At 39.4% G+C, this 22,122-nt stretch overlaps 1 protein-coding gene and 3 long non-coding RNA genes across 10 annotated transcripts; 3 read left to right on the plus strand and 1 right to left on the minus strand.

Annotated features, from left to right (window-relative positions):
• Nucleotides 1-1,015: 1,015 nt before the first annotated feature.
• On the plus strand, nucleotides 1,016-3,161 carry LOC116211530. Of its 3 annotated transcripts, none has more exons than XR_004157684.1 (2): nucleotides 1,016-1,540; nucleotides 1,784-3,161. It is a non-coding gene; the product is annotated as an uncharacterized LOC116211530 (long non-coding RNA). The 3 variants fall into 3 exon arrangements; XR_004157686.1 differs by having other exon boundaries at nucleotides 1,020-1,457; XR_004157685.1 differs by having other exon boundaries at nucleotides 1,075-1,434.
• Nucleotides 2,923-4,353, minus strand: LOC116211528 (transcription factor MYB59-like). Its single transcript, XM_031545968.1, has 3 exons — nucleotides 4,096-4,353; nucleotides 3,872-4,001; nucleotides 2,923-3,738 (listed from the first exon to the last, which is right to left on the minus strand). Exons 1-3 carry the CDS (start codon nucleotides 4,214-4,216, stop codon nucleotides 3,222-3,224), a joined length of 768 nt encoding a protein of 255 aa, XP_031401828.1. The 5' UTR covers nucleotides 4,217-4,353; the 3' UTR covers nucleotides 2,923-3,221.
• Nucleotides 4,354-4,548: 195 nt separating this feature from the next.
• LOC116211531 lies at nucleotides 4,549-11,768 on the plus strand. Of its 5 annotated transcripts, none has more exons than XR_004157688.1 (5): nucleotides 4,549-6,182; nucleotides 6,287-6,455; nucleotides 7,137-7,292; nucleotides 10,495-10,581; nucleotides 11,164-11,768. It is a non-coding gene; the product is annotated as an uncharacterized LOC116211531 (long non-coding RNA). The 5 variants fall into 5 exon arrangements; XR_004157691.1 differs by having other exon boundaries at nucleotides 4,549-5,763; nucleotides 5,994-6,455; XR_004157687.1 differs by having other exon boundaries at nucleotides 4,549-6,455.
• An 8,011-nt stretch (nucleotides 11,769-19,779) lies between these two features.
• Nucleotides 19,780-21,757, plus strand: LOC116210408. Its single transcript, XR_004157497.1, has 2 exons — nucleotides 19,780-20,971; nucleotides 21,058-21,757. It is a non-coding gene; the product is annotated as an uncharacterized LOC116210408 (long non-coding RNA).
• The last annotated feature ends 365 nt before the right edge of the window (nucleotides 21,758-22,122 follow it).

The raw sequence follows: 22,122 nt of genomic DNA on the forward strand, positions 1-22,122 counted from the left end.
TTTGAAAAGATGAAAATAAAAGTAATTGAGAAAAGTATGTGAGACAATTTGAAGGAAAAAGTGTTAAAATTAAGGAAAAAATATTAAATAGTTAAGAGAATAGTAGTAAAAAAATCAATTTAAATAATAGATAAGAAAATGTATAAGAAAAAATTTGAAAAAATAGATTAAAAAGTAATGATTGTATTATTAAATTGTATAAAAAGTAACATTAAGTTAAATTAATTAAAATTAAACTTTCAAAGAAAAAGGAGAAAAAGAATAGAAAGTTATAGGCAAAAATTCAAAAAAGTTTACGCTATCCTATAATGTCAAATTCTTTTGAAGATGTTCTTACTTTTGGTGAAATTATTTTTTTGAGTGTGAACCATAATATTGGGAAGTCTAATGAGACCCGATTAATCTAAAAGTAATTGTGGTTAAGTAGTACTAAATTGTGGTGAAATTACTAGGCTAAGCAGTAGTAATTGTGGCTGGATGAGAGAATCTTACTAGGTGGAGACAAACACAAGGGCCCCACTTTTTTTTTTGGTGTGGTTGGATGAGAGAATCTTAATAGGTGGAGACAAAGACAAGCGCCCCACTTTTTTTCTTTTTTCCTTTTAAACGTCAACCGTGATAATCGAAATTTAATTGAATCCCGATTAATTCAATCGAACTCCGTCGATCTGCTAAAGAGTAAAGCTTTCTCATCATGGATTGAAATAACCCACTTTGGTGACAGGTGCCCCACTTTGAGTCATAATAATTGGAGTCAACAACTCCGTTTTTCGAAACTAAATTAATTGATTTTCGATTGATGGACTCGTCCGTCCAAATATTTTGTTCTTCATTGAATTTGAGGCAGAAGAAAATGAAGTCAATGCATACAAAAGATGAAGTTTCATCCTATTCCTCGCAGCAAAAATTATTAACACTATATATTAGATATCCTTGATTAATTTTCCGCTTCATCGCACAAGGAGGCCGAGCTCGGTTCGGTCACGACGAGGCAGGCAGTTGCTAGCTTCGAAATCATGCTTTATCGTGGACACATGAGGCTGGTTCCAGACCCTTTAAATGTCAGTCCAGTTCACCCGCTTTTAAACAGACCTTCCGATGATCAGACAAGGCCTTTTTGGGCCGACGCATGTCCCATAGCTCACCATTAAATATGAGGCGGCCCGTACTTTTGGGCCCTCGAACGGCGGCGCCGGGACAGATGAGATGATATTTGATATTTCCCTTCAGCAGGCAAAGTAGCGCGCGAAACACAATGTGATTTGTGATTGCTGGGACGGCGTCGTTGCATGCCTCCTTCTCCTTCGGGCAGGCAGGCAGTTCGTTCGAATGGCTCGTCGGAGCTCTTTCGTTCCGAAATTTCGCTTCTTCCTTCCGATTCTCTGCAGCCAAACGTCGCGCTCGAGTGGAAATCGTCACTCATCATCTCCCCAGGTTTGACCTTGAGGTCTCCCTAGGTATCTCACATGGACCAATCACCCTGCGTTTCCTGCATTTCTCTCCTCTGTGTTTTCTTTGTTCTGGAGCTGTTCGATTGAATGTAAGTTCGTCGCCATCGTGTTCAGGAGTTTCTGGTGCTTGTGATTTTGATATTGAACCACGCACGATGGTTATCTGATCATACTTCATTCTATGCTGGTGCTTGTGCGGCGGTCACTATGTCTCGTTTATCCGTTCTTTACGGTGATTGCAGTTTAAAAGTAGTTAAAAAACCACCAAACGACTATGAATTATTACCGTATGTTGTAGCAGTTTCTCATTCCATTCATTTGTCATTTGTCAGCATCCTTGATAGGTGCCATGAGTACGGAAGATTAGGTCAATGATATCAAGTAAATTGACTGGGGAAGGCTAGCAAGCGGAGTTTATGATTTTTATGGTCTGAGGACGTACAATTGTACAGATGATAATATGAATCTACTGAGGGATAGGCTACTGCGATCTGCTCTCTTGAGCTGCATCTCTTCTTTTTATTAATCAGGCGAAGTAGAATGCATATATCTTCTGGCACTGTCAAGAATGGGACGAGATCGATGTCAGAGGGGAGATGACAGGAGCCGTAGTTGCCTGACAAGTTAGATAAAGCTAAAGCCGGATATTCTTCTTTCCCAGCCTGCAGGTACAGTGCCTCCTTTCTGATGCCACTATTTTGTACTGCTGGCAAGCTGTATGGCTCTTGATGGATGGTTTAACCGATTGATGTAGGTTCAAATATGGAAACTTTTATTCTTGAATATATTTTATTGCATGGGATACTAAAAGTGCACTTGCTTTGTCTAGACAATCTTCTGAAAACTGAGTCTTGAAACTTCAAGTACAGTTGCTTCTCAAGTTGAAGGGGTTATTTTGCAGGAACATGTAAAGAAATGATGAATCCATTTTATTTTCGTTTACTTCTGTTATAATTGTCTCAGAGGCTTAAGCCCCCTCTAGTCTCCGGTGATAACCGTAGCTGTCTACTTCATCCCGAATGCTAGGTTACTCGAATAATCTTAATTTGTTCCCTATCGATGATCTGAGATTCAAAAAGGTTCTGAAAAGTACTTAAAAAACTCGCATGTTGGCTTTATAAATTATAGGAAAGGGAAAAGATGATTCCCTTTTTTCATTTTTCGCATGTGCAAATAGAGATTATTCTGAAGTACATATATATCACGTAAAATGTTTTTGTGTATACTGATCTGTCTGAGGATGCTGCCCACTTTATGAACAGCTTCAGGCTTGGGCTAGAAATTATTCACCATCGATGAGTTATAGTGTTCGAAATCAATGTCCTTGTGCCCCTTTCTGTTTGTATCTTTGCAGTCTCACAAATGAAGGGTACTTTGCATTTTGTTGATTTGTTCTTTCAACTTCAGTGCTTATTTTTTATATAAGCATATACACGAGAACGGGCGATTCGGAAGTCAGACAGAAGCAAACTAGACAAAAAAGACTAAGTTCTATATTATCTTGTTTACACGTGCAGACTGCAGTCCATCAAAGTAATGATATCCTCATCATCACGGCAGATCTACATGATTCTCTTTTCTGCTTTTGAATGAAAACACAGTTCAAAGAGTGACTAAGAACTTGATGTATGCATGACGGAATTACTCTAATCCTACTTGTACTTGATGCAAAGCTATATGCAAGGCTTGTGGAAACCCATATGATACAGGTCAGTTCTTCCCTAATAAAATATTACATGCATGAACTTATATTAACGAATGAAATCATAATTAGCCACTTAAATACGCTACATCTTCTTCATAGTAGGAAAATAATGGATCTCTAACAGGAGGGAACATCTTACCCTCTTCATCGGGCATTCTCCACAGTGAGTCCGCAGAATATTCCCATGTTGGCGAAATCATTTGAGGACAAAAGAAATTGCAGCCTTCTTCACTGTAGCAATCATTAGCAGGTGTTATGGCATTCTCCTCTGATAAAGCAATCTCTTGCCATATATCATCCACAGCGTGCTCTTTGTACTTTTCTTCCTCTTTGCCCTTAATTTCCATGGAAGCTGATGTTTCTGGACCACCTGTGTCATAGAAACTTTCTTCCCCCGTCTCCTTGGAGGGTAAAGAGTCCACTTTTGAATCATTTGATGCTGAAGAACAGCTATTGGAAGATGACGATGCCAACGACACGGTGCGTTTCTTCTCTTGGGCCTTCTTCCTCATGTGAGTTCTCCAATAGTTCTTTATCTCATTGTCAGTTCGCCCTGGCAACTTCCGAGCAATCCTCGACCATCTACACATGACAAGTATATTAGATTGGCCTGAACCCGTGCTGTACTGTTTAGTAAGCTTGTGCCGTCCGGACTGAAATGCTTTTGCTGATGATCCAGAAATGATATTGAGTGGAAAAAGCTAAGATTTCATACCTATTTCCCCATTTCGAGTGAAGTTCAAGCACGAGCTTCTCTTCTTGTGGAGTCATCTTTCCTCGCTTTAGACCTGGGTGCAGGTAGTTAACCCAACGTAACCTGCAACTCTTTCCTGTTCGGTTCAAACCTACAACAAAACCATTAAGTTAAGAGAAGCTCCTTCCAAAAGCTTCCGTCGCCAAGATACGCCTACCTATTATGCTCTCCCGCCACCTTCAAACCTGAAACCTTTGCTATAAAATCCCATCGTCGATCTCCAAATAAGCCAACAAAGCAGACCAGCTGGAAGTCCTCTTGTTCTGTCCATGGACCCTTTCGGATTTCTTCTCGCACCATTTTCATTTGCTCCTGCTCTCTCTCTCTCTCTCTCTCTCCCCCTGCCTCAAGCTTTGTCAGGAAATGGAACTTAATCTACCAATTTACTGGTACATGAGACCCGGCAATCCTCTACTGAATATATGTAAGGAAGCCTGCAGATTGGAGTTTGCGTTTTCACCGTACACGTGTTGGATGTAGAATCAGTCTTATAGCAACTGTGGAAGTGTGATGTCAGCGATCACGTTTTATAACCAAAGTAAGAGATTGATCTGTTAGTGCAACTTTCACAATGGCACTTCTTGTGGAAAAGGATTAAATTCTTATTTTTATTAGTAGGCTGCTTAAGATTATTGTCTGTCATCACTTTTCGAGGAGAAGAGGTAGGTTTATAGAAAATTGCTTCTTTATGCTTCTCTACAGTGGACTGCAATATGAATTGGAATTATGATAATAAGAAATGCCATATAGAAAGATAGATTCACATTAGAAATAAAGCTAAGCCATACTGTGCATAGGTGAATGTGCTCATGGATGTCATATCTTCCTCCTCTTCCATCCAACATGAAGAAATGATTGTTGTCCCTTGACTTCTGTGAAGGCCACAGAGCAGAAGTTGATAGAATGACAAGGTAGAAACGGACAAAATCTTATAAAGCAAACTTTTTTTTTAATATTAGAAAAAGCAAAGTTTAAATACAAATATTGTATTCTAAATTCATCGTCTTCCCCAAAAGGCTGATAAGATGGCCGGGGATTATTCTGTGAAGTCTATATTCTTAATACTCGGTAGTAAAGCAATCAGCTTGGCAAATTTGGCTTGTCCTGTTCATGCATTTACTGAGTGACCTTAGGCTACTGATCCCTTAAACTCTTCCATTTGGAATGTAAACGTTGAAAGATATGTTAAAATGTTTATGTATTATTAGTAGGTCTTTCCATTTCGATGGTATATGAAGTATGCTGGTCCAGTTGCCTTTGTTGATTTTGTGCATGTCTCACCCGCACAAATTGTATGGGCAGTGGTAAAATTTGAAAGTATTACTTGCTTATTTTGGTAGGATTACTGTAGGTCGGCCTTCAATTTATGCTTGCAGTGTCAAAACTTCTTGACTTTAACTGTGACTCTGTAAAAACCTGATGCATATTGCATGGGTAGCAACTTTGCTATGGCAAGACCTGTATATGGACTTCATGTCTGGCTCACTCTGTCAAGCTTTGTTCTTGCTTGGAGAATTAAGTTTGAAAAAAAAGCTTTTCCCGTTCCTGGTTCGCTCTACCATGCTGGTTTCATGTTCAGGGTTCATGCCTGGTGCCTGTTTTCCGGAAGTAATTTGGCTTACTTAGGATAGGAAGTATGTCTGGTGGAACAGTAACCAATGCGCACTTTTAACCTTCCAATTCAAATTGTTCTCAACTTTTTCTTTGGCTAAGGTGACAATCTTTGTTCATCAGAGATACCAATCTTTGTTGCATCAAGTTAATTTTTCAGATGGCACAGTGCGCTTGTACGTAGTAGACGGTCCCTGGGAACCTGAGAGAACTGCTCTGCTGCGTGACTGCCTCTGCAATCGGTATACAACAGTTGGAGATTCCCTTTTAGTGAAATGGTAGCTTTTCACCTGGGAGTCTGACTTTGCACTTTGAGAATTTGGAAAGACTGCATTTTTATTGGGCATCAGGACAAGTGTCTATACCTTGCAATTTCTACGGAGGCACTCGTGGTCTTAAGTCCACAAGTCTGTCCAATATTTGTCCATGTCTCCATTCTGCCTTTGATGAAGACGTCTGAATATGTTTGCAGGAAGGCGCTTATATAATTAATACCACTAGAAGCAACTTGATAAAAGACGTGTTCAGTGGGATGTGCCATCATATGCTCTGCTTATATAATTAACAGTACACTAGTGGTTACTTTGTCGATACTGTGTTCAGCAGGATATTACTGAAAATCTTCAGGTACTTCTAGGATTATTTGGACTTCTAATTACTGGTAGGCCAAGGTTTTCTTTTTTTGTTTCTTTTTTGTCATTGAAATGAGATTAAAGAGGTTATATTTTTATACCCTTTTTTACTTGATGATTGACTTGGGTGTAGGAAATGTGGGTTTCTATACTTGTCTTGGGGCAAATTTACAGGGTTTAAGAAGAATGGTAGCTCAGTGTTTCGAGGCCAGTTGCAGCGGAGGGAGGACTGAGGCTAGAAAGATTGCCTCATAGAGGAACCGCCATGACGTGGATTCCACCGATTCATGGCCACGCCACTTGTATGTTATCCTCACCTTCCAAGGGAATATTTTATCTTGCATATTTAAAGCCACTTGTACATGCACATACGCACGAATTCTCCTGAGGTGACCTCTCCGCTACATCTCAGATAAAGATTTGTCCATGGAACTATGTGGAATTCTTGCATATGTGTATCCTTTTTTGGTGATTTGCATATGTATGTTCATCCGCGTGCACACGTATATATTTGGACTTCATTTTCATCCCTAGATCGTGGTGAATCTCCAAGAATATATATATATATGGTGCTAAAAATGGTCTTGTGATGGGAACATTCTTTTTATAATTTTTTTTAATTCTCCCAAACACATGAAACAGAATTACTAGATTCACTTGCTTTTATTGTTAGTATGTGATCCTTGTTGCTCCCATGTTGCTGTTGTGCAATGGACTATGATAAAGAAACATTTTGTGTATGTTAATTAGGCTTCTTCCCTACTTTCGATAGCTCTCAAAATGGTTAATTAATTAGGCTTCTTCCCTAATTTTCATACCTAGCAAAATGGTTTAAGTGTTGAGAAATTGCATTTCTACTGTAACAGAAACCTGACCCATTTTTATAGGAGAATGCGGTATGCAATGAATCGATGCTGTTATTAAATTACTGACGTAACTGACCTATAATTATCGTCTCTTATTCTTTAATTGCTGCTTATTAGGACTTACAGCCCCACAAGGAGAGAGGGCTTAACTGGAGGAAAAATAAGAAAGGATTCACATTGAGCTCGGAGGAGCATAGAGACTCAAGTTTCAGGGACCTGGAATTTGATCTTTCTAGGGCATCAACAGATGTTGACAGAGACTCTTGAGCCCAGGTAAAAAGAATTTGCCTTTTGTTCTCATGGAGATGGTGACTTATTACCCTTTGCTTTATTCACCCGATTGTCCTCCACACGTCTTTAGATGCTACGCCGCACTGTTATCATCACTGCCCAAAATTAGCTTCTAGACACGCCACGCCGATAATGGGGATATTCCCCTATGACAAGTCCATACTCGATTCCTCTGATGATAGTGTTCATATTATGGTATGTCCCTTTAGTCTGCAAAAATTGACTAAAATAGTGCATGAGAATGGCACACATATGCTTAGATAAAGCACTGCTAATGCCACTAATCAGCAGAATGAATAAGAACAAATGATTACTGAATGGAAACACCGACTCATTGACTAATAAAAGATGTAAATTGTTATGAAGTTCTACTCTCTTTTTTTCTTTTTTCTTTTTTGGGTGCATTGTACTTTTAATTTTTTGGACCAAATCCAGCAGTGCTCTTATTGATACTCAATATAAGCTTCAAAAAGCCTCAGTACATCGGGAAACATTTGATCTAAAGAAAAAACATGCATGACTAAAGAGTCACACAGACCTCAATACAACACATCAGCAATTAATGTTCAGCAAACATCCTCACCCCAAGCTGCCAAACATCTTCTTTGATGGCCCTGCGTGACTTTCCTCTGCATATTTGGGATCCCCAACAGTCTGTTTTTGACAGCATTCTCAATCAATCCCCAGACCCTATCAACAGAGGATTATGTACTATTATTATGATTTTAATATCAAGGATGTACAATAGAAAATATCTTTAGGAATCGGGTCGGGTCGGGTATCTTAAAAAGTTGGGGTAGAAATTTTTATTTGTCTTTTGGTGATCTTGCAAGGACCACATAGCTGTTGTCCTCACTATATTATATATTATAACCCATAAAAAGTAAAGGAGAATATTGGAAATGCGGACGAACTGTTCCAGAGGCTGAGCCTTTCTCAGTCTACATGAGGAAATAAAATCGAACTTCTCTTTAAAGTTTTGTTCAATTGAGATGGAAAAATGCCCTAAAAAATAAAAGAAGGGAATCCAATATTAAAGGTTTAATCATATTGAAACTAAGCCAACCGTATAAAATTGTGTCGATGCAAATGTATGTGTTTATGGGTAAATTTCTTCGTCGTTTCCTTCTTTTTGGTGGGTTTGCTTTCTTTTTCTTTTGTATTAAAATTACGAGGAGGGGGAACAAAAGGCATCTTTAAAAAAAAATCCTTTTAAATAAAACAAATAAAAAGTATAATGAATAAAAAACAAATAAAAGTGAGAAGCACGGTGACTTATGCAAAAGGGCAAAGATGGGAGCAGACAGGCGAATCTACAAAGGTGGCGTAAGCTTATGCATGCCTCCGCACTTGACACTTATTGGTGCGGCGGAGTGGTGGGAGACGCCCTCACCACAAAATTCCCGAGAAAAATACTTACATCAGTGATATATAGATTTAAAATTTATATCACACACTTAAAAATGATAAAAAAAAAAGGGTTAATTGCACCAGTTGTCCAAAAGGTTTCATAAATATTTCGAGTTGATCCAAAATGTTTTTTTGGTAATTTATTGGTACAAAAAGTTTCAAAATCGTTTCAATATAGTACATTCCGTCAATTGCCCCTAACGCCCTTAACATTTTGCTGACGTGACGCGTCCTATGTGTCACTTTTGTTACATGGAATCAATCACAGTACGCCGCGTCATTTAAGAGAAATAAAATTTGAAAAAGTCCAATAAATATACAAATAATAATAATAAATAGTAAAAATTTAGAAAAAAATATAAAAAATATATTTTTAAAATATTTTTAAATTTTAAAACCTTTTAAAAATAATTTTTAATTTTTAATTTAAAATTTAAAATAATTTTTAAAATAATTTTTATTTTTAAAAATTTTAAATTTTATTTTTATTTTATTTTATTTTTTGCTAAATTTGTACTATTTTTGTATTTTTGTATTATTTTTATTTGACTTGTTCAAATTTTATTTTTTCTTAAATGAAATAGCGCACTGTGATTGATTCCACGTAACAAAAGTGACACATAGGACGTACTACGTTAGTAAAATGTGACACATAGGAGGCTTCACGTCAACAAAATGTTACGGCGTTAGAGGCAATTGACGGAATGTATTATATTTAAATTATTTTAAAACTTTTTGTACCAATAAGTTATCAAAAAAATATTTTGGACCAACTTGAAATATTCATGAAATCTTTTGAATCACCGGTACAATTTACTTATAAAATAATAAAAAGTTAATTTTTTTTATTTAAAAACTATATTTTATTTTATTTTTTTTCGAAAACGATAGGGATATAGATTTAAAATATATGTGTCGCACGTCTAAGTATATCTCTCACCTCTTTATCTTACCTTACCTTACCTTATCTTCCACAGCGTCACTGACAAAATAGTAGCAGTAGTAGTTTTATAATAAAAATAATAATATTATAAGTGCTCATGGCACCCACAGGCCACAAGTTATCCTCACCCAATCGTGTTACCCTTTATGAACTTCTATAGATTAAATTTTTGGGAATTGACAGGTGCGTGCATGCATCATGAGCTCCATTTTATGGAACAATGATAAAAAGATTGACTGCATGAGTGAGTTTTTTTTAATAAATGAACGGCTCAGAATACATGACGCTTTTCCTTTTTCTTTTTCTTTTTTGATAAGTGCAATTTCGTTGATACTTCTAGCACCAAAATATAATAGGAAGAGTCAACACAAAGCTCAACTTACTGCTCTGGGTCATCAAAATAAAATTAGATGCTTAACAACACGATTAGATTTGTGAATAAACTCAGTGGAGATAATTACTTTCATGCGAATCATTTCTATGAATACGAGTAATTATGATTTTATGCTTGCCTTTCCAGACTAAATAGACGTAACAATTTCAACGGGACTTTTTAAGAGTAGTTTTTAGTGTTATTCCCTTTCAAGAATTAGCAAAATTGAGCTCATAAATTCAATCAAACTTTGCACTGATTAGCTCCGGTTTATGTAGAACACCAACCCAAATTTCTCCAGTAATAGCACATCAAACATGGGTATCAACTTCACTGGTATAAGATTCCGAAAAAGAGAAAGAAATCATTGAAGAACGGAGTTAATGATCATACATATTCCATAGTAATAACTCCTACAGAAGTCTTTCCCGTTCTTTGACGTCTTTTCTTTTATGTAGGCAGATTTTCGCTGCTGTGAACGGAGGGGTCGGCGATTGCGGGCAGGCATCCAGACTGGCCTTTCCTTTATGACCCGCATTTGCCAGGTCTTTGTTGTGCTGAACTAGCTAAGGAATTAATTAATAACTAGTTGGTTGGCCGTTCCATTCAAAATGAGCTAGCAAGCCCAGCCTCTAGCTGGTTGGCTTGCGGAGAACACACAGTAAAATCCTTCTATGTTCTAGATTAAAAGTACAGGCTTGACAACACTTCTAACTTTCCGTGGAAAAGCCTTTGGGGGCTTAAAAATTCATGAGAAATTCAAAATCCATCTTTGGAGATTCATATGTTAATGCCTCCCTTAGTTTAGGCAACAAGGAGCTCATTGCTCGCTTTGCCAATCCGGTTATGATGATTTTGCGCACCTTTTTGGTGGCTGCATTTTCTATCAAGTTGCTTGGAGAGAATCACCATGGTATCTAATCTCTAATAATATCCTTAAATCTTCTAACTCGATATTGTTCAGTTCCTAATCTCCCCTCCCAGTTAATTACTTTTGAATAATATCGAACATGCTTGTGTCACGGGCCAGCTTCCTAGTCCCTCCCCAAGTGAGATAATGGAGTTCCTATGACTATATACTGATTGCCTTCATTGTACGTGGGTTAATATGAGCTGCTCTATCACAGGTACGTACTTTGGGTGGTGTACTTCATATCGGTTGGATACCTGTGTTAGCCAGTTAATCCCGAGGAGGGCTGGTCCGAGGAGCCTCGGTGCTCATATATTTGGACGCCCGCACGGGCATCGATCAGTGAGCCCGTGACAAGTGGTATCAGAGCTAGTCTCGGTGGGAGTAAGCCATGATGACTAAGGTCGACAAGGATCAAGCGACGAGCGTCGTGACGCTTTGGCTCAGGCAGGGGAGTGCTTTCCTACGAGAGGAAAGTGTGGAGACTCCAAGCTCGGGTGTCGAGAGTCGCCGATCCTCGTTCAGCAGGTAAGCTGGTCATAGTGTCTCACTGGGACGATCCAATGGTTACCTGGCTAGGGAAGACACATAATACAACAACCAGCGAAGGCGTAAACAGTCATGGAGCCTGATGTATCCTTATGTCCTTGTTCGTGGGGGAGTTTGTGAAGTGGGAGCCGAACCGCTCAGGAACTGACACCACTATGACATTGCTAGTTCCACGGGGTGCAGCGGAAGCGAAAAAGGAACAGAAATTCAAAATTTCCTACCCGTGAAACTAATTCCAAGACCTACTAGAAGAATAAGAGTAAATAAAAACGTACCTGGAATATTTAAAGTTGTCGACCGAGCGTCCCACGCGTGACGCCTCTACTGGAATCCACACCGACTTTGTCGACGAGTCTTCGAGATCGGCGTTGCTAGCGACCAACACTCGAAAGAAAACACTAATGCGACACCCGAAATTTTTCAGACTAATGGACCTAATTTGGATTGAACAATTCAACCCAAATTATTATATACATACACATATGCACGCACTATATATATCTGAGCACTTATATGAGTGCGTTTTATATATATCTATATATATACTTATGCATACATATATATCACATATATATGCATACCCCTGTTACCCATACTTACTGCCATATATATACACATATATATAGGCTTGAGAATGGGGCAATTTGCTTGTCCCACCGATGTGGGATAAGAGAAATTAAGAATTTCAAGAGCCAAGTGCATGGCTAAGTGTCATTATACAATTGGCCCATGTGTTACCATATAATAGATTCCAAGTGGTTCAATAAAAAATAGCCACTTAGCACACCATTAAATCAAATAAATCGGGTCTAATTAATCGGTAAATTTAATCTCATTAAATATCCGATTAATTGGTCGCACCTAAATCATCTAATCTCTATTAGACGATTTTATTTGTTTCAAAATATCTCGTCAATTTAGTCGTAGTGTGTGACCCTGTAGGTTCCCAATTACGTTGATAGTAATATCGAAATCTCTATTTTTAATATTACAAACAGCGAGCGGCATCTAGCAATGCATCACTATTACTCAAGTAATCGAAAAGTTAATTTCTCAACGAACCTTGTGACCTATATTACCGTGTAATATAATCCATTTGTCCTCTATATCTCTATTGAGCCCAAGGCATGGTCGATGACATCCTTGTATGGCTCAATATCTCTCTTTCTTGGTTTACCGGGTAAGTCTATCAGAACAAATGAATTCGATATCGCTATATCGACTCATTTGGGTATGCATACACTTTTAGACTTAACCACCAAGTGGCCGTGAGATATCACTCCCATTATGTAGGAGGGACAAATTCTATCTTGATCACTCACATTTCTCTCCATGCTCTGTGGTATACCCAATAACTGTCTTTATAACCATCCTGTTACGGTAGCGTTTAACAGTATCAAAGTATATGACATTACATGTAGGAATTCATGGTGACCTCAAGTCAAAGGATCATTACACTATAGTCACTTTGAGATACGCTAATGACAGTCACGTAACAACCCATGTAGCAATCTCATGGCGGGTCAGTCCAATATACATTACTCTTAATGTATACATGTGGTGTGATTTGATATCTCCATATCCATGACCTATGAGATTTAGTCATCAATCAACACTCACACTAGTCTAACCGTATTATCGTTGTCCTAATTAACGATAATACTTTGACTAGGGACATTTAAGAATAATGTTCAGTAATTATAGGATCTCACAATCAAGTCACACTTGATGCCTATTGAACCTACTATTCCAAGGACATTATTGTGTAAAATCATATTTAGCGCAATCTACACAATAACAGAAATGCCTCGTTTTATAATGAAATAAATATCATATTACAAAACTGATTATAGATTGCCTCTAGGGCATACATCAATTCCCAACAATCTCCCACTTGCACTAGAGCCAATCTGGCATCTGTCTAATGCCAATAGATCTAGTGTGAGCCTCGTGCTTGCGCTGCACAAGAGGCTTCGTAAGTGGATCTGCGAGATTCTCATCTGTTGGTATTCTGCATATCTTCACATCTCCTCTGTCGATGATCTCGCGAATGAGATGGAAGCGCCTGAGTATATGTTTGGATCGCTGGTGAGACCTGGGTTCCTTAGCTTGCGCAATGGCTCCATTGTTGTCACAATAGAGATCCACTGGGTCTGCGATGCTAGGAACCACAACAAGTTCTGTCACGAACTTCTTGATCCAAACGGCCTCTTTTGCAGCGTTAGAGGCAGCAATATACTCGGCCTCTGTGGTAGAATCGGCTACTGTCTCCTGTTTGGAACTCTTCCAACTCACAGCACCTCCATTCAGGCAGAACACATACCCTGACTGCGATCTACTGTCGTCCTTATCGGTCTGGAAGCTAGCATCGGTGTAACCTCTTACAACGAGCTCTTCTTCGCCTCCATATACCAAAAACATCTCCTTAGTCCTTCGTAAGTACTTAAGGATGTTCTTTACTGCAATCCAGTGTCTTTCACCTGGATCTGATTGGTATCGACTCGTCATACTCAAAGCATACGAGACATCGGATCGAGTGCATAACATGGCATACATGATGGATCCAATAGCTGACGCATATGGAATCCTATTCATGCGGTCCCTCTCCTCTCGAGTAGAAGGACTCTGAGCCTTCGAAAGGCTTATGCCATGTAACATAGGCAGCGACCCTTTCTTAGAATCATGCATGCTAAAACGCCGAAGCACTTTATCTATGTATGCACTCTGACTTAGGCCAAGCAGTCTCCTGAATCTATCTCTATAGATCTTGATACCTAGCACATAGGTAGCTTCGCCTAAGTCCTTCATAGAGAAACACCTTCCCAACCAAGTCTTCACAGACTGTAAGGAAGGAATGTCATTTCCGATCAGAAGTATGTCGTCTACATACAACACCAGGAAGATCACTACGCTCCCACTAACCTTCTTGTAAACACAGGGTTCATCTTCATTCTTAATGAAACCAAACTCTTTGATTGCATCATCAAAACGAAGATTCCAGCTCCTAGAAGCTTGCTTCAGCCCATAAATAGACCGTTGTAGCTTACAAACCTTTCCGGCACTATGTGGATCGACAAAACCCTCAGGTTGTGTCATATACACATCCTCGAGGAGCTTCCCGTTCAGGAAAGCAGTTTTGACATCCATTTGCCAGATCTCATAATCATAATAAGCTGCAATTGCAAGCAAGATCCTTATGGATTTAAGCATAGCCACCGGGGAAAAAGTTTCGTCATAGTCAACACCATGAACTTGTTTGAAACCTTTTGCCACAAGTCGGCCCTTAAAGGTAATCACATTACCGTCCATATCAGTCTTCTTCTTGAAGACCCACTTACACCCAATGGGTTTTGCCCATTCAGGTGGATCAACCAAAGTCCATACTTGGTTAGTGTACATGGACTCCATCTCAGATCTCATGGCCTCCAGCCATTTCTCAGAGTCAGGGCCTATTACGGCTTCCGCATAGGTTGTAGGCTCATCATTATCTATGAGCAATACGTCATTGTCTTGAGTCACGAGAAATCCATATCTCTCGGGCTCATGACGTATCCTACTAGACCTACGAGGCTCCTGTGTCACCTGTGTAGAAGATTGTGCCACAACAACTTGTGGTACTTGTTCTGAAACATCGCCCGTCGATTGGTCAATGTCATTTTGTGGTAGAACTTCCCCAAGTTCTAATTTCCTCCCACTAGTTCCTTTGGAGAGAAACTCTTTCTCAAGGAATACCGCAGTTCGAGCGACAAACACTTTGCCCTCGATAGGATTATAGAAATAGTATCCTCGAGTTTCCTTAGGATACCCCACGAAGTAACATTTGTCCGATTTAGGGCCAAGCTTATTCGAAGACAATCTCTTTACATAAGCTTCGCAACCCCATATCTTTAGAAAAGACATCTTGGGACGTTTCCCATACCACATCTCATATGGTGTCCTTTCAACTGATTTCGACGGAGCATTGTTTAATATGAGAGCAGCTGTCTGTAGAGCATATCCCCAGAAGGAGTCAGATAAGTTTGCATGACTCATCAAAGATCGAACCATATCTAATAAAGTTCGATTCCTCCTCTCAGCTATACCATTCCATTGTGGTGTTCCAGGTGGAGTCAGTTGAGATAAAATCCCACACTGTTTAAGATAGTCAGCGAACTCATAGCTCAAATATTCACCTCCTCGATCTGATCGAAGAACTTTAATGCTCTTACCCAACTGATTCTCCACTTCATTCTTAAATTCTTTGAACTTTTCAAAGGATTCAGATTTGTGTTTCATCAAATACACATATCCAAATCTACTGAAATCATCAGTAAATGTAATGAAGTAGAGATACCCACCTCTAGCAAGCTTGTTCACTGGTCCACATACATCAGTATGTATGAGAGCCAGATGATCACTAGCTCGCTCACCTTTTCCAGTAAAAGGGGCCTTAGTCATTTTCCCCATTAAGCAAGGTTCGCATGTCTCGATCGATTCTAAATCAAACGAGTCCAGTAATCCATCTTTATGGAGTCTAGAGATGCGATTCTCGCTAATATGGCCTAAACGACAATGCCAGAGGTAAGTCGGGTTCGAATCATTAGATTTGAGCCGTTTGGTTTCCACATTATAAATAGGCGTATCTAGATCAAGAACATACAGACCATTACTTAAATGTGCACTGCCATAATATACATCATTCATGTACATAGAACAACACTTGTTCTTTATAGTGAAACAAAATCCCTTCTTGTCCAAACAAGAAACAGATATTATGTTTCTACTAATAGCAGGTACATAATAACAGTCGTTAAGATCTAATACAAGCCCAGTAGGTAAAACTAGGTGATAAGTCCCTACAGTTAATGTAGCAACTCTTGCTCCATTTCCAACTCGTAGGTCCACCTCGCCCTTTGTCAACGATCTACTGTCCTTTAGGTCCTGCATATTTCCACAAATATGAGCACCACATCCGGTATCTAATACCCAAGATGTAGAAGTAGTAGATACATTAATCTCTATAACATGGATACCTGAAGTGGAAGTCTCACTTCCCTTCTTCTTCTTCAACTCTTCCAGGTATATCTTACAATTCCGCTTCCAATGTCCAGTGTTGCCACAATGGAAGCAGTAATCATTCTTCGCCACCTTGGCTTTAGGCTTCAACGCACCCAAGTCAAAATTGGATGCACCTTTAGCCTTCTTGCCTTTACTCTTGCTCTTGCCCTTTCTTTTGGTCCCTTGGACCATTAGAACGGATGTCTCCTTGCTGATATCATGCTCAGCTGTTCTCAACATGCTAAGCAGTTCAGGCAATGGTTTATTGTAGTCATTCATATTATAGCTCATAATGAACTGACTATAACTGCTGGGCAGCGACTGTAGGACTAAATCTGTGGCCAACTCTTGACCAAGAGGAAATCGCAGTCTTCCCAGAGTCTCAACGTACCCAATCATCTTGAGTACATGAAGACCCACCGGGCTACCCTCAGTCAACCTTGCTTGAAAAAGTGCTTTAGAGATCTCGAATCTCTCATGTCGGGCCTGCTCTTGATAGAGCTGCCTGAGATGCACGATCATATCGTACGCCTTCATGTTCTCGTGTTGCTTCTGAAGCTCCGAGTCCATGGTGACTAACATGAGACATCCGACGTTTACGGCATCATCATGATGCTTACTATAAGCATCTTTCTCAGCTTGGGGGGCATCGTCAGGCGGTGGCGCAAGAAGAGGTTGCTCTAAGACATATAGCTTCTTTTCTTGGGTGAGAACAATTCTCAAGTTTCGATACCAACCAAGGAAATTATTCCCTGACAGTTTGTCCTTATCAAGGACGGATCGCAAACAGAAAGTACTAGAAGTGCTCCCTGCCATGGTAACTACCATAGAAATATACAAAATAAGTATTATGACACAACAATATTTAATGAGGACTTTATAAATATTGCTCCCACTATTTATATCAAATCAATGACCCTCAACATTGATTCAGAGAATATCATTCTCATAGTAGCTCAAGATCCATATCTCACCAAGCTCTGAGTCAGCGAGGGCTGATTCACCCAGAACTGGCTATTTAGGTAGGGAACTCACTTTCCCAATTGCATCACATGCAACTCTTGATTAGTTGAGTGAATAACTCCTTTATTCAAATCTATCTTATAGATCTATGCCCAACTACATGCCTCTGAACTCCTAATCCTATTAGGCTTGCTCAGTTAAGTCCGACCCACTGGTAAACACAACGTCTTACTAGGATAGATAAGGGCATCCTGCGAAGGCAAAGTCTACACACTTATCGATCTTGGTCTTGACGAGCGTTACACGGTGGAAGGATATGGACTTAATATTTTGAGGGATTTGATTAACATTTAATCGATCTCACTATACACTATTATGTAACTATTACATAATAGTCCACACGTATAACTATTATACTAACACAACTAGGACATAGTCCATGTTTAACAGTCATGCACCGCAAATATCAAACATAATCATACCAATACCAAGCATAAAATCATATTTTATGCTATTATCTACTTAGATTCTAACTAGCTAGGCTCTGATACCAATTGCTAGTTTCACGGGGCGCAACGGAAACGAAAAAGGAACAGAAATTCAAAATTTCCTACCCGTGAAACTAATTCCAAGACCTACTAGAAGAATAAGAGTAAATAAAAACGTACCTGGAATATTTAAAGTTGTCGACCGAGCGTCCCACGCGTGACGCCTCTACTGGAATCCACACCGACTTTGTCGACGAGTCTTCGAGATCGGCGGTGCTAGCGACCAACACTCGAAAGAAAACACTAATGCGACACCCGAAATTTTTCAGACTAATGGACCTAATTTGGATTGAATAATTCAACCCAAATTATTATATACATACACATATGCACGCACTATATATATCTGAGCACTTATATGAGTGCGTTTTATATATATCTATATATATACTTATGCATACATATATATCACATATATATGCATACCCCTGTTACCCATACTTACTGCCATATATATACACATATATATAGGCTTGAGAATGGGGCAATTTGCTTGTCCCACCGATGTGGGATAAGAGAAATTAAGAATTTCAAGAGCCAAGTGCATGGCTAAGTGTCATTATACAATTGGCCCATGTGTTACCATATAATAGACTCCAAGTGGTTCAATAAAAAATAGCCACTTAGCACACCATTAAATCAAATAAATCGGGTCTAATTAATCGGTAAATTTAATCTCATTAAATATCCGATTAATTGGTCGCACCTAAATCATCTAATCTCTATTAGACGATTTTATTTGTTTCAAAATATCTCGTCAATTTAGTCGTAGTGTGTGACCCTGTAGGTTCCCAATTACGTTGATAGTAATATCGAAATCTCTATTTTTAATATTACAAACAGCGAGCGGCATCTAGCAATGCATCACTATTACTCAAGTAATCGGAAAGTTAATTTCTCAACGAACCTTGTGACCTATATTACCGTGTAATATAATCCATTTGTCCTCTATATCTCTATTGAGCCCAAGGCATGGTCGATGACATCCTTGTATGGCTCAATATCTCTCTTTCTTGGTTTACCGGGTAAGTCTATCAGAACAAATGAATTCGATATCGCTATATCGACTCATTTGGGTATGCATACACTTTTAGACTTAACCACCAAGTGGCCGTGAGATATCACTCCCATTATGTAGGAGGGACAAATTCTATCTTGATCACTCACATTCCTCTCCATGCTCTGTGGTATACCCAATAACTGTCTTTATAACCATCTTGTTACGGTAGCGTTTGACAGTATCAAAGTATATGACATTACATGTAGGAATTCATGGTGACCTCAAGTCAAAGGATCATTACACTATAGTCACTTTGAGATACGCTAATGACAGTCACGTAACAACCCATGTAGCAATCGCATGGCGGGTCAGTCCAATATACATTACTCTTAACGTATACATGTGGTGTGATTTGATATCTCCATATCCATGACCTATGAGATTTAGTCATCAATCAACACCCACACTAGTCTAACCGTATTATCGTTGTCCTAATTAACGATAATACTTTGACTAGGGACATTTAAGAATAATGTTCAGTAATTATAGGATCTCACAATCAAGTCACACTTGATGCCTATTGAACCTACTATTCCAAGGACATTATTGTGTAAAATCATATTTAGCGCAATCTACACAATAACAGAAATGCCTCGTTTTATAATGAAATAAATATCATATTACAAAACTGATTATAGATTGCCTCTAGGGCATACATCAATTCCCAACAGTGGTGTGGGGTGAAGGCAGTGTTGTTGCTGAGGTACTGACACCACGAGGGTTGTGGTGTGGGGTGAAGGCGACGTAAGGCGTTAGGACTGCTACACGGACAAGCCCGCAACGAGGACATTTGCGGATTGGGTGAGGGAGAATGTCACGGGCCAGCTTCCTAGTCCCTCCCCAAGTGCGATAATGGAGTTCCTATGACTGTATACCAATTGCCTTTATTGTACGTGGGCTAATATGAGTTGCTCTATCATAGGTACGTACTTTGGGTGGTGTATTTTATATCGGTTGGATATCTGTGTTAGCCAGTTAATCCTGGGGAGGGCTGGTCATGCCACTAATCAGCAGAATGAATGGGAACAAATGATTACTGAATGGAAACACCGACTCATTGACTAATAAAAGATGTAAATTGTTATGAAGTTCTACTCTCTTTTTTTCTTTTTCTTTTTTGGGTGCATTGTACTTTTAATTTTTTGGATCAAATCCAGCAGTGCTCTTATTGATACTCAATATAAGCTTCAAAAAGCCTCAGTACATCGGGAAACATTTGATCTAAAGAAAAAACATGCAGGACTAAAGAGTCACACAGACCTCAATACAACACATCAGCAATTAATGTTCAGCAAATATCCACACCCCAAGCTGCCAAACATCTTCTTTGATGGCCCTGCGTGACTTTCCTCTGCATATTTGGGACCCCCAACAGTCTGTTTTTTGACAGCATTCTCAATCAATCCCCAGACCCTATCAACAGAGGATTATGTTCTATTATTATGATTTTAATATCAAGGATGTACAATAGAAAATATCTTTTGGAATCGGGTCGGGTCGGGTATCTTAAAAAGTTGGGGTAGAAATTTTTATTTGTCTTTTGGTGATCTTGCAAGGACCACATCGCTGTTGTCCTCACTATATTATATATTATAACCCATAAAAAGTAAAGGAGAATATTGGAAATGTGGACGAACTGTTCCAGAGGCTGAGCCTTTCTCGGTCTACATGAGGAAATAAAATCGAACTTCTCTTTAAAGTTTTGTTCAATTGAGATGGAAAAATGCCCTAAAAAATAAAAGAAGGGAATCCAATATTAAAGGTTTAATCATATTGAAACTAAGCCAACCGTATAAAATTGTGTCGATGCAAATGTACCGGGGAGCCTCGATGCTCGTATCTCTGGACGCCCGCACGGGCATCGATCAGTGAGCCCATGACACTTGCTTCACTCTGTATGGTACTCAACTACTTTATCATCATTGGAAACTAAGAAATTATTGTATCTATGCAGGGGACAATGCTGATCTTCCAAAGTTCTTATCTCAAATCTCGAAAGCCTTCAAGGAGCACACCTAAGGAAGACCTGCTCAGCTCCAACAGGCTCGGGAAGACAACAGCCGTGACGGTTCAGTTCAACAAAGACACAACCAGCATGGCACCAGTAGCAAAAGAGCCGCTCATGTTCCTGTAGAACTCCCTGGAACTGATTGGATCCTGCGCCAAACAGATACCTCTTGGAGCACGGATAAAGCAAGCGTGGCAGGGATCGCACAAGACAGCTGTGGCTCTATCATTGAGGCAGGGTGTGCACCCGAATCTGTGACCGCAACACTGCAGGCTGAAGCTCACGGAATCCTACTGGCTTTGTCATTGGCTCAGCAGCATGGATGGTCCAAAGTTTGGCTGCAAAGTGATTCCCAGCTCTTAGTTAATATGATTTTAAAGCCCTCTACAATCCATTTGGATGTTTTGAACCTTATTGTAGATATTATGGCTTCCTTTAGTCTTTTTCTCGGAATGGCTCTGTACTTGGGTTTCTCAAACGGGAAACAAACCCGCGCATGAGCTGAGTCATCTCTGCTTCATGGCAAATTTTGATGACCTTGGCCTGTTCGAAGGCTTTCCTTGTAACGATGCCCTCTAGTTTATGAATAAAATCACGAATCATTCAGCCAAAAAAAAAAGAAAGAGCTAGCAGGCGTCTTCCACTAGTATTCCTATTCCTATTCCTTCCTATTAGTCCATTTGGTGTCACCTCCACTGCGCTGACAAAGGCTGGGCCTTGCTTCGCATTGGACCGGGCTCAAAATGATTACAGCCCTTAGGCCTGGATTTGCTTGCAGGCCTTTCACCACCACCACCCCTTTTTTCCCGCTCCGGTATAGCAAACATCCCATGTGTATTGACTATTTTCCGGTAAGCATTTTTTTTTCCCCGGTGAGCCACATGCATTGACTATTGCTCGGTATCGTTCGCAAGTGATCCTGGAAAAGGGTTTATGGTGCAATCTTTTTCTCTTTCAGTTGTTCTCGTGAATCGTCGGATAGTAATCATTCACGAGTACATAAATAATTTT

This window comes from Punica granatum, chromosome 6 (assembly GCF_007655135.1).
Source record: "Punica granatum isolate Tunisia-2019 chromosome 6, ASM765513v2, whole genome shotgun sequence".
NCBI classification, from domain to species: domain Eukaryota; kingdom Viridiplantae; phylum Streptophyta; class Magnoliopsida; order Myrtales; family Lythraceae; genus Punica; species Punica granatum.

What these genes read in the sequence shown, in the direction of transcription:
- LOC116211528 (XM_031545968.1), bottom strand. Translation starts at nt 4,216, where the DNA reads ATGAAAATGGTGCGAGAAGAAATCCGAAAGGGTCCATGGACAGAACAA. An exon ending in TTTTATAGCAAAGGTTTCAG is followed by an intron (nt 4,002 to 4,095) that starts GTTTGAAGGTGG and finishes GTTTTGTTGTAG; the next exon opens with GTTTGAACCGAACAGGAAAG. An exon ending in CACTCGAAATGGGGAAATAG is followed by an intron (nt 3,739 to 3,871) that starts GTATGAAATCTT and finishes TGTCATGTGTAG; the next exon opens with ATGGTCGAGGATTGCTCGGA.